The sequence below is a fragment of the Dreissena polymorpha genome, chromosome 4 (genome assembly GCF_020536995.1).
Source record: "Dreissena polymorpha isolate Duluth1 chromosome 4, UMN_Dpol_1.0, whole genome shotgun sequence".
NCBI lineage: Eukaryota > Metazoa > Mollusca > Bivalvia > Myida > Dreissenidae > Dreissena > Dreissena polymorpha.
Window position 1 is genome coordinate 102,988,379 of NC_068358.1, and position 13,064 is coordinate 103,001,442.

General features: G+C 34.3%; 1 protein-coding gene across 2 annotated transcripts in view; it reads left to right on the forward strand.

The window, feature by feature from the left end:
• LOC127877151 (thymosin beta-like) overlaps positions 1 to 13,064 on the forward strand; it is a 48,126-nt gene that overhangs the window by 22,879 nt on the left and 12,183 nt on the right. For both annotated transcript variants that reach the window (XM_052422808.1, XM_052422806.1), the window contains exon 4: positions 367 to 468. In XM_052422808.1, the coding sequence (XP_052278768.1) occupies positions 367 to 468 (102 nt within the window). The remainder of the gene's footprint in view (positions 1 to 366; positions 469 to 13,064) is intronic.

Below are 13,064 nucleotides of genomic sequence, written 5' to 3' on the forward strand. Positions count from 1 at the left end.
CACTAATTTTCATCCCTGATAGGTACCTTTGTATTAAATGTAGGTCCATATCAGCATAGAGGTATGAGAAATATTAGCCTTGTTGTGGGAAATCTGGGCTTAATGAAAGGTGCGCAAAGTGTTGTCCCAGATTAGCCTGTGCAGTCAACACAGGCTAATCAAGGATGAGACTTCATTAAAGAAAGTCTCTTCTTAGAAAAGATCCAATTTATGAAAAAAGTGTCCTCCCTGATTTGCCTGTGCTGACTGCAAAGGCTAATATTGGATGACACTGTATGCACATACATTAAGGCCAGTTTTCCCAGAAGGGGGGCCCTATTATCACTTTGTGCAGCATGCTTCTATATTGATCTTGTTATGTTTCAGCTATCAGCCATGACAAGGCCACACAAGAGCTAGAGAAGTTTGACAAGAGTCAGCTCAAACCCACAGCCACTGAGGAGAAAAATCCCCTACCAGATAAAGATGGTACATAACACCCAAGGGATCATATTAATTTCAGGTTTTCTTGGTCCAGACTGATTTGGTTTAAAAGAACACTACATTAAATGATTGGAATTTGGTTTAACCCATTTATGCCTAGCGTCTAGAAAAAAGGCCTTGGCAAACAGCGTAGACCCAGATGTGCGGCGTCTCATCAGGGTCTGCGCTGTTTGTTTAAAGGAATTTCTGTTGGAAATATTCTAAGTATAGAAATAAATATACTAGACGTCCCTAATTTTGGAAATAAATTGATCCAATTTAGAAGGATGGAAGAGTCCACTAGGCATAAATGGGTTAAGTAATTCTAGCTACATTTTTAAACGAAAAAATCTTGGGATGTAGAAAGCAAAAATTGGAGTGGTGGTGGGCTTATAGTTAAAAATTGGAGGGGTAGGTGTTGGTCTGTTGTTAACAATTTGCATTAACATTTGGTATTCATCATGTCATATTTTCCAAACTTCTTGGCCAATCTTCTGTAAAACGTACACAACTGTTCCTTGGTGGGTCATTACCAAACATATGGGTTCACTTCACAAGATGACTTCATAGATAAAAAATCGGGCAGTGCTATGTGAAAACCCCCTTTTCACAGAGCGTGACTCGTGTGTATTAAAGCTATTTTTACTGATCAATTCACACACAAGTTTTATGAGGTGGGATTTCGCCAAATTTATTCAAACAACTTTCACTTCATTACACAATTCCCAGATTGAGCTGAAAATGTATTAGTAACACAAAAAATACTACACTACTTTTTCTTCTCACTTATTTCATTTGTATGCGTACACTTGAACTGTGCTATTTGATAAAAATTATTTAAATTAACCATTATTTTGTTAATCTATGGATATAATTCAATATTTTCATCCAGCGTATAATTGGTCATGTTTTTCACCAGAAGTCTGAGTTCGGGTCACTGCTAAAGGCCTTTTTTCATGGTAGGGCAATCTGTCGTTTCTCAGTTGAGGGGTTTACAAAAATATAAAGAAATTGGCTTAGACCAGACTTTGTTTTTTAATCTTACCTGAGCAAGAAGTGCACAAAGTGAGCAATCCTGATAACCCCATTTCTGTCATTTGCTGTGGTACAGTGTACAGTGTGGGTTTTCATCTTTTATCTCATTACCACTCTAGATTCAGCATTCTCATCTTGAAAATGAAAATTGATAAGAATGTTTGCATGGACCATATCTAACATGATGTTTTTTATATTCATGTGATACTGATACACTCTTGACATGCCATGTCTGGATTTCTATTATAAAGAAAATGAAAAACCTTGACTTTTGGACAAAATATTAGCAATTATTAACCAGCACTACAAAGTCATACATTTTATTGCAAGTATATATTTTTAAACATCTGGACTAATGATGCCCTCTTTCAGTTTATGCAATTAGATTTGAACAAACAGATGTTTTATTTTTCTGAAAAATGCCCTCATTTACATGTATCAATAGAGAACATGGAGATGTTTGTCAAAAAAATAGATAAAAGATATATTATTATGGGCTGTGAAGGTTAAGATCAAACGTTTGGGTCAAAACGACACTTTTGGTTCATTTGTCACTTTCAGTGAGAACACTTGCATTTTTAGCTCACCTGAGCACAACGTGCTCATGGTGAGCTATTGTGATCGCCTTTTGTCTGTCGTCTGTCGTGCGTCCGTCGTCAACATTTGCCTTATGAACACTCTGAAGGCCACATTTATTGTCCGATCTTCATGAAACTTGGTCAGAACATTTGTCACAATGATACCTCGACCGAGTTAGAAACTGGGTCATGCTGGGTCAAACACTAGGTCACTGGGTCAAAAAAAGAAAAACCTTGTGAACATTGTAGAAGTCACATTTGATGCCCAATCTTCTTGTTACTTGTTCAATATGTTTGTCTTAATGATATGTTGGTTGAGTTCAAAAATGGTTTTGGTCCATTGAAAAACATGGCCGCCAGGGGGCGGGGCAGTATTCCTTATATGGCTATAGAGAAACCTTGTGAACACTCTAGAAGTCACAATTTTTGCCCAATCATCATGAAACTTGGGAAAAACATTGGTTTCATTGATATCTCGGACGAGTTCGAAAATGGTCCAGATCGGTGAAAAATCATGGCCGCGGGGCAGTTTTCTCTATGTGTATACACTTCAACACCGTTATTTAGAAGTCGTCGGGACCGTTAAAAAAACTTCGGATTAACGATAATTCGAAATAAACATTTGACAGAAGACTTCTTTGATTCTGTAAAAAAATGAAACGTTGTGAAATTCACATGGTTCGGTTACACGCTTACTGACAATCTCCACGCAGAGTTGTCAGTCCTTGCTCTCACATACAACTCTGCGAAAGGCTCAGCACGCCATTTTGTCTATAGAATAGCTAAAACCGAACAAACGCATTCAATGTATATTTGATTGGATATTTAAGATCGCATGCGTTAAATTAAGAAATATGACTTTTAAATGTACGATAAATCGTGCAAAAATTTGCGAGTTTTTAATGCAACTCTTTGGAACTATTTTATTGCCCATTTACGCAGATGGAATCATTTCACGCACTTTACAAATGTCAACAATTGAACATAATGTTTATTGAGTGACGTTAGGAATTGCTTCGACTTGTGTATGTTTGTTGGTTTCTTAACATCAAGAAACCATATCAATTTTATAATAATGAATTAAGACTGATATAAGATATCATGGTATGAGATGGTTTTCTTTATTGCAGTGAATGCAATGTAACCGTCGTGCAAGATATTGTTTAGTATACTGTAACCTCAATGATGAACGCTTGGTATGATCATGACATGAATGAGACGCTTTCATAACAATAGTCCGTTCTGAGCCCAACACAGAGGTGAATGTAATGTAACCGTCGTGCAAGAGATTGGCTTACTGAAAAGCGTAAACTAGTCAGATAGCAATAGATTTCCACTTGTAACAAACGGAGGAATAAAACGATTATTTTTCTTATTTTTATTTTTGTCTTGTTACAGAACATATCAAATATAATGAATAGCACAAATTATCAGACATACATACATATTAATACATTTTCGGAAATTAATTAACATTTTTTTAACTAATACGCGATGTCTCTCTGAACACCGGCGTTCGCGCAGACGACAAAGGTGTAATTATCGGCTTTTGACGAGACACGACAAAGGTGTGAAATTACGCTCAGTATTTTGCAGTTTTGACTTCGGATTAAAGATTGTTAATAAGGTGCGAATTATAGTGTTGGGACCGACTAAATCACTTCGAATTAACGATTTCTTCGGTTTAACGAAGTTCGGATTAACAATGAAATTTTACATTAAATAAAGAAGAACCAATATCGGGACCCGAAAAATACTTCGAAATAACGGTGAGTTCGGATTATCGGTGTTCGAAATAACGGTGTTGAAGTGTATAGTGAAAACATGTGAACGCTCTAGAAGTCACATTTTTGGTCCAATCTTCATGAAATTTGGTCAGAACATTTGTTTCCTGAATACGACGGTTGAGTTTGAAAATGGTTCGGATCGGTAAAAAAAACATGGCCGCCAGAGGGCAGGGCAGTTTTGCTTATATGGCTCTAGTTAAACCTTGTTAACACTCTAGGAGTCACATTTATTGTCCAATCTTCATGAAACTTGGTCTGAACATTTGTTTTTATGATAGCTAGGCTGAGTTAGAAAATAGTTTTGGTCTGTTGAAAAATATGTCCGCCAGGGGGCGTGGCAGCTTTGCTTATATGGCTATAGTGAAACCTTGTTAACACTCTAGAAGTAACATTTAAAGCCCAATCTTCATGGAACTTGGTCCGAAGATTTGTTGTATTGATAGCTTGGCTGTGTTCGAAAATGGTTACGGTTTGTTGAAAAACATGGCCGCCAGGGTAGCGGCAGTTTTCATAATATGACTATATTAAAACCATGTTAGCACTCTAGTTGTAATGCGGATGTTGGTGCACAATGATGATGATGATGATGATGATGATGATGATGATGATGATGATGATGATGATGATGATTATGATGATGATGATTATGATGATACTGGTAATTGATTCAGAAACATTAACCACAACCCAAATATCTAATTATAATTATTGCATTACTCAAATTAATTATTGCTATTACTTATGATTGTTATCTATATCTTTGCAGAAATTTAACATAGTGGTAAAACCAATAAAACAACAAGAAGTGTTACATATGAATCTTATTTGACTTTTCATTCACTTATCCTAGGCTCTCTATAAAACTCATTTATACCTGTGCTCGCATTGTTGCCAGGTGGTAATTGTGTAACACTCCTGGAAATTGGCCCCAATTAACTGGGCACTTTCATCAAAGACCTTTGTGTTGATGTCAGATGGAAACCATTCATAAGTTTAGATAGATAAGACATAACAACTTAAAATGTTTTACCCCTTCAATTTTCAGTAAGTCAGTAGTTTGTGTGTGATTATGAAAGATTTGTGATTTTAGCAGGTTTTATTGTTGTTTAAATTGGAAATATCAATGCAAGGTGAGTCCTAAAATTGTTCCAGTTGTTTACAAACACTTTGTCAAAAATGTGAACGATTTGGTAGTAAAAAAACAACAACTTATCACATCTTTTAAGAAGCACAAACAGCTGTTTAAAGAAAAGTTGATTTGCATGTTTTTGCAAAAATAATGTTTTTATGCTACAGATTTTTTGTGCATTTAAATTACAAATAGTTTGATAGTTGTTTTGATATGATACATTTTCAAATGTCTTGTGTGTGTTTACTTCTATATTTGCACACATTTAAACTATAAGAAAGATCAAGTGATGTTTTGCTCTATAAAAGAAGATCAATATTGAATTTCTAGTAGCTGTACATATTCTCATACTCGTTTACTTTTTTATAACTGACTTTGATATATGATAACAATTAACATATTTTATTTAATTATGCAAAAACTATTTTACAAAAACACAATCTCTTGAACAAATACGGTTGTTTTCAGTATCTAAAAGTGTTCTTGCTAAACAGATTGTAAACAATCATCCCCTATAAGATGCTGAGATGCTTACAAAATGTATCTCATGATCTCAAATTTGGACAACAATTTGTTGAAAAATGTACTTCCATTTTCTTTTGCTGATGCTCATTATTAAATTACAATTAAATTACAGGGTGGGTGGGGTCATTTTCTATATAGGCCTATTGTGAATACTTTGGAACACCTTATTTTTAAAGTCAGTCTTGTCATACTAATAACTTAAAATATTTGCTGCAGAGTTTTAATCTTTGTTTCTTTCCATCTAAGTCTCTCAGGTGAGCGACCCAGGGCCCTTTGGAGTTTTATTATGGATTGCTACTCAAAGACATAAATATACATTTTAGAGCATAGACTACCTTGAAAAGCCACTTTATGCTATGTGCAGGTGTCTATTGGCCTTAAACAATAACAACAAAACAACAACATTTATTTCAGCAAATAAAGCTTATACAAGCTCTTAGCCTACACATATACATTTTATATATGCAAGTAATACAAGTCATGGCAGATGTGGATTAAGTGTTAAATTGAACACATGGTGTTAGTGCAAAAAATATATAATATATTCGTTTGAAAAATATATATTCATCATTGACAACAATGTGATGTTAAGAAGTACAGTATTAATTCACTGAAAATTAAGTTAGTATCCAGCAACAAGTTATAGAAATTATTAAAAAAACAAATTATTTCAATACGAGAATTATGGTTATAGTTATTTATAAAAAATAACAATTTCTGAAAGTTGATATAATATCATAAATTATTAATAGCTTAGCCATTTAAAAAAAATATTTCAAAATAAAACAACAAGTTGAGCCGAAGCAAATTAGCATTGTTTATAATGCTATTCAAATTTATAAGGAATGAGAAATTGAATTTGAGTTAAGGTATGTTGTGCGTGAAATAAAAGACTGAATAATTTTAAAGGGTTGTTACGTTCTAAAAGACTAATTACGTATCTAGTAGGCATCGTAAATTTGAAGCTTCGTATATAAACTTTGCTAGACTAATAAGCATAGTTTTATTTTCACTGGACATCAGACTTTGAAACTTTGAAATTGTTGGCCATCTGCAGTACTGTGACTTTAAAAGTTTTCTTCTTAGGTGCGTATATATGGGGCAAACTAGTAAGAAATAGTACTCAGTTTCTACAGTATTCATATTACATAATTTGCACTTACGGTTTTCTTGTTCAATATTATTGTATCGCCCCCTTTCTATTTCTAGGTTATGCGATGATAAACGGAATCTGCTTAGGGCAATTATATATTTTGGTTCATTAATTTTGTCTAAATAACTTTCTAACGATAAACTATGTTTGAATAAACAGTACGTAGAGAGACGGGTAGAGCTGTTAATATCAGCTTCGCCGCGTGCCATGTTTGAGTATAAGTGTCTAATATTCGTTGTTTGCATTGTATAAATTGAGATTCGGTTATGTGTTGGTTTATCCATTATTCGGACATGCCGATGCTGTCGAAAATGGATTTAACATGGTATGCCCAGTTTTGATTGTTGTATGTATGTCCATTGTCTGTATCGTGTTTTAGCATATTGTATGTAATTTTGATCAAGCTACTCTCATTTGATGATAGTAGTTTAAAACAGTATTTAATGGTGTTTATTTTTCGTATTTCATTAAAGGGTATTCTTCCTAATTCTCCATACAACGCGCTAAGGTTGGTTGAGTATATTTTTGCTAGGACATTATTTAAGGTTATACCCCTATAGGTTTTTGTTTCATTTGATTTCCCGCCTTATATATAGGGACGATGTATCCGAGGCCCCAGTCTTCCGGGTATTCGGCATGGTTGAAAAGTTTGTTGTATATTGCTAGAAGGTGTAGTCCTAATACACTAAACGATGATTTAATTAGTTCTGAAGATATATTATCAGGCCCACAAGACTTGTTATTTTTTTGATGGAAGACGGCTGCCTTGAGTTCATGCAATGTGAATTCTTTATCTAAATCAATATCCGTAGATTCGGTGGTGGCAACATTTTCACTTATTTGTTGGGGTTGTTCGCCTTATAAGTGCGTATAAAAGTCTGCTATTGTTATACTGTTATCCTTGTTTGGTGCTTGTTTAAAGCATTTTTTTAAGGATTTCCAGAAATGTTTTGGATCTGATTTTGCTATGTCTCCAAGTTTTTTTCCTTCTAATTTTTTGTATTTTGCTTTATCTTTCTTTCGTATTTTGTTGTACTTTGTTCTCATATTTACAAAGTGTGTTTTGTTTTCATCTGTTTTTAATTTATTGAATATGTTTCGTGCGCGTTTGAATTCTTTTTTAGCTGTGTTGCAGTTATAATCAAACCATTTCTGGGAATCTGCTTTATTTCGAAAATTTTTGTCGTTAATATTTACTTTTTTTCCAAAAATTGTTACTGCATTGTCATAAATATAGCTAGTTAAATGTTTTATTTCACAATTAATGTTTTCCTTGTTTTCATTTAACAAATTGATATTCTCTTTCAGTGAGTCTTGAAATTTTTCAACAAAACTCGAGTTAAAAACAAGCTTAGTTTCCTCTTTGTATTCACCGGTTGTAATATGTCTAGTTTTGGTGTTACATTTTAATGAAAAGTAAACACCTGCGTGATCAGAAAAGTTTTGCCAATTGAGTATTTGAAATTCGTTTATATTATCAACATAGTTTGCATTTATAATAAGATAATCTGTTATACTCACGCCTCTATTTGAGACGAAAGTAAATTGATTGTTCTGCTCTTTGTTGAGACGATCATTAACAATAATATGATTAGCAGCTCTGCATAGATTAATTAGCCTTTTACCGTTACAATCAATTACCTTGTCCGGATTGTTGTGTATTACTGGGAAATGTTTATTTGTATTTTCTGTATCTAATTCTTTAAAACAGTCAAGGTACTTAACGTATTCGAGTATATCTGATAAGTTACCTGTTCGGGAATTGAGGTCACCAATTATGCATATTTTTCCGAGCTGCAAATATTTCACGACCTCTTTCTCAATTTCATCAAAAAAATCGAAATCTCGGTCAATTAAAACTTTCGAATTGACAGGTGGGATGTAAGTATGACACAGATACATATCCGACTCTACAGAAAACAAATCTTGTTTTAATTTTAGCCACACTATTCCATATTGATTAGTTTCTACAATGGATATATTATCTGATAACTCATTTTTATAATGAGCGACCTTTGTTTGTACCAGAACGTTTATTACTGTAAACATGGTAGCTAATATACCCATTAATGTCAGTGTTTAGCGGTTGCTTTTTGTTTAGCCAAGTTTCAGAAATAAATATTAGATCATATTTTTTAACGTATTCTTGAAAGTCAACATCATTTGCACCGACCCACTTCACTTGTTAACCGGCGCTCTTTTCACGGTAGAATAGAGCGTTCTTTTCCCGCCTCTGCTGTAGCAATGCTTTGGTTTGCTGAATTCCGATGCCCAGCCCGGTGGTTTTGAGGTCATTTGTTTTGGTGATAGCCGTCGTCCGTACCAATGCTCGTTGTTGGTAGTAGAGGAATTTGGCCACTATCGGTCTGCATTTTCCGTTACTGGGTTTACCAAGTCTGTGAACTCTGTCTACTGTTATATTCTCCACTATTCAAAGCCTTTCTGAAATTATGGATTTCACAGTCCCCTCACAATTTTCATTTAACACTTCGGGGCAACAATAGAACAATAGATTTTCTCTCATGCTTCTTGCTTCTAGGTCGTTCGTTTTTTGCTCGTTTTCATGTGCTTGCAATTTAATGTTTTGTATCTTTTCTTCGAGTTCTTTATTTGTTTATTAATGTTTTTAATCTCTGTGTCGGTGGATTTGATTTTCTGCCTGGTGTCTTCCAAGTCATTATTCATAAATTGAGAAGATGATTCAATTTCTTTCGTTCGAGCTTCGATGGATTTCACGTTTTGTTCCAGCCCTTCTACTTTCATGTTCAACTTATTCAGAAACTTTTCAGTTTCGTCCATTTTTGCCACGGATAGCTTTATGCTTTTAATGGCTTCTATTAAAGATTTTGCCCACTGAGGTGTTTGAGATTGGTTTAAACAAGGAAGCTACTCTAGTATTTTATGTAACCAAATATATCATATATCAATGACAACTAAACAAGGAAGATACTGTGTTAGGTATGTGACATGGATGGTAAAGTGTTAAATGTGACCAAGTATATCATAAATACATGACAACTATACACATTTGATTGAGCTGCAGGTTTGTAGTTTTAAGGAGGAAAACAACAAAACTTCCTTCAGTTGCTTTCTTCCTTATTTGTCTTCACAAGTCCTATCATATTTAAGTATTATTTTTTGCATTCTAAATAACTCATATCTGCTATTAAGAAATAGAAAACCTAGCAATGTTGTTGTTTAAATTTTATAAATTGTGTAACTCCAGACAATGAGTGTTGTTATAATGGTATAAATATCCATCTTTGTTAATTATGAAATAATGGGAAAATTATTGTACATTGGGTAATAAGGCTGAATGCGCTTTTTTTTTCACAGATCGCGCACAATTTTAGCATGTGTGTGAGAAATTTTGTGCACTCCTTATTCAGCAGCCTAAATCAGTTTTTCTTAAGATCAAAGCAATATCGACCTCGCTAAAAAGTCTCAGAGCCTATTTATGATTGTCTGTCAATTAAATGTATCTTATTACCCTACTAAAGACCACCTTAAGGCCGAGCGTCGTTATATTGGAAAATTGAAAATGGCCAATGAGAATGCATGCTTTGAATGAGCGACAGCACTCGAAGGCTGTCAATACCTGCGGTAAAATCATGCAGACCACGCATGACGTAATGGCCATATGTTTGTGGTTTTGTGTACACCTCAACCATGAAATTTTGGCTAGTAACTCAGAAGACTGATGATGGAAACCTTGTGTAATCCTTGTATAAATTGTGCATCTCATGGATTATATTGTCAAAACATTTATTTGAAAAAGCATTTAAATAAATTATTGTTTAATTCATAATAAACAACTGTACATGTTTGTTTGAATTCTCAAATAGCATTATACAATTTGTCATCCGAAACGCTTCTGTCCGTATTTTTATGTTGACTCGAAGTTAACAAATTTTGGCTTCAAATAAACAGTGCTCATGTATTTCATGTTGATCCTTTGTCTCGATAAAAAGCCCGCAAAAATTATGCTACATGTAAACATAACGTCATCTGCATGGAAGCGTGATTGTATTGATTATTGCATAAAAAGTTTCTAGCGCTGATTCCATCAGGGCTTTCCACAGGACATTTAACGATCCCTCGCCGAGGCTCTTGAATTTCCAAATCAGAGTCTCCGGGGCGCTTGAAATTTTCTGATCAGTGTATTTTTCAGTAAAAGAAAGTGGAGATTGTAAAAAAAATGAAGGTTTCTCTATCAGTGTATCAATGTTCCCTGTTTTAAAAGAGCACTCGGTTCCTACTTTCACAAGTAATCGTCATAAACACCACATGGGGTAATGGATAATCCACTGATAAGAGAATAGCATGACGCGCGTATCGATTATTCTAGCAACATTACACAGTTATTTAAATGCTGACAAGGATGTATCTGGTAAGTTTCCAGTCGTCAAACTGTGATGTTCATCGTCCAATCGGTTACGCGAATGCTTATGAGGGCGGGGTTAACTATCGACCATTATTTTTTATTGACGTCGGGCATGAAGTAAGAGTTTATCGCAGCTTGATTAGCAAGAAGTTGTACCATTAACGTAACATAAAACCGGTAATTAGTACAGTACAGTACATTAAAAACGGTTTTGGGCATCATCATCACACCTTTTTACTGTAAACAAGTGTTACCTTTGACTCATCATTAATACGAGAAATTAATTGCAAGTGGTAAACAATTAATTACTTATAGCTAGTAAGTTGTGCAAATGATGCGATAATAATTTAATTCCAGTACATGTATATTTCATCATGTCCATTCATAGAACTGATTCACCTCGTTTTCTGACATTTATTTGACACGTAATGCGCTTTAACAAATTTTCTTTGAACTAATTACACACACTTGTAAATGTTTCGTCCGATAATCGATACTTAGAAGACTGATGATGGCAACCGGCCGTAATCCTCGTGGACAACGTGAATTTCATGCATAATTCCGTCAAAACATTTATTCAACTCGTAAAGTGTTTAAACAAATTATCGTTGAATTCATAACGCAACTGTTAGGCCACGACTTTTTTTTTTATTGGTTTACAAAAATTATTTTGAAAATGGTCCATCGGGCGGTCGAAAAAAAAAAAAAAAAAAAAACATCATTGGAAAAAAAAGTTAATACTAATAACATCAGAACAAAGACAACATATCTTTTATAACCTTAACACAGAGACAAAAAATCAAATTATGCAATGAAACACATCTATATCTTCAAATGAAATGAGTCCTAACAGCACCTTATGTAACATCAGGCAATTTTAAACACTCCATTACATGACATGCGTTCTTCTCCCATTAAAACGAAAAACTGCGCTTCATTTCCATAATTGGATGCGCACCATTACGCAATGCGATGCCCGTTGCATAAATCTTATATAAGATAAACTACTCATACACAAATTACCCGGTATGTGTTTGCTCTTACTCGACTTATGAGATCGTACATGAAAAAAAAATCGAGGTAGATCGATCCATGCGTCGTCGCGGTAATGTTTGTCAAAGTTGTTGTTGTCATGAAAACTCGTTGATTTACAACGCAAAACGTCTTATTTGAACTGACGCGAATTAATTTAATCATATTTGTCAACTTCGCTTTTGCTTTATTTTGATAATTTAATCCAAAGTTTAATGTTAGCAAGTGTTTTTTTTACTGGAATTGTAAACAAGGAGTCAGTTAAAGTCTTCCGAAAATGTGCAGTCTGTGTGAATTGACAGTTTGACGTCATCAAAGGAAAGCCGCTTTCTGTCGGAAGCAATAAAGCGACAAATTTCGCGCCGAAAAAATTGGCTTCCTTTGTCTAGCAATCAACATGCCGAACCAATCGTGTGTTTGTTTCTCAATTGCAATTCTCCAATTTAATAAAAGCACGTGCATAGCTCCGCCTTCGAATCTTTTGCAGAGAACGGAGGCGGAGTTTAACGGTTAATTGAGCTAGTGTTTTACACAAGTTGAGTTCCGATTTGCCGAAATTACTCGGCCCTAAGCATTGAAACGACAAATACATTTATCAATGATTTTCCGAGATATACCGATTTGTTCCGATTTCCAAACTTTCTGTACAGTTCCTATAAACTATGGCGGACGTGTTTACAAAATTCCTAAACACATATATCGTAAATAATGGCAGTGTTTTATTGGATTATTTATACTTATTATCAAATAAGTTTGATATAATTTAATATAATTAACATGTTAAACAATATAGTTGCGTCACAGACACGGAAATAAATTTTGATGGGGTCGACACTGACTGACGCTGATTTTCTTATTGTCTGTAATTTTTACCCGAAATAAATTTTGAGAAGTGCCCATAAAAGGACTGGTACATAATGTGTCACATTGAAAAATATCCCGATCTCTGCAATATATGTGAACCAATCGTTGATTGTAC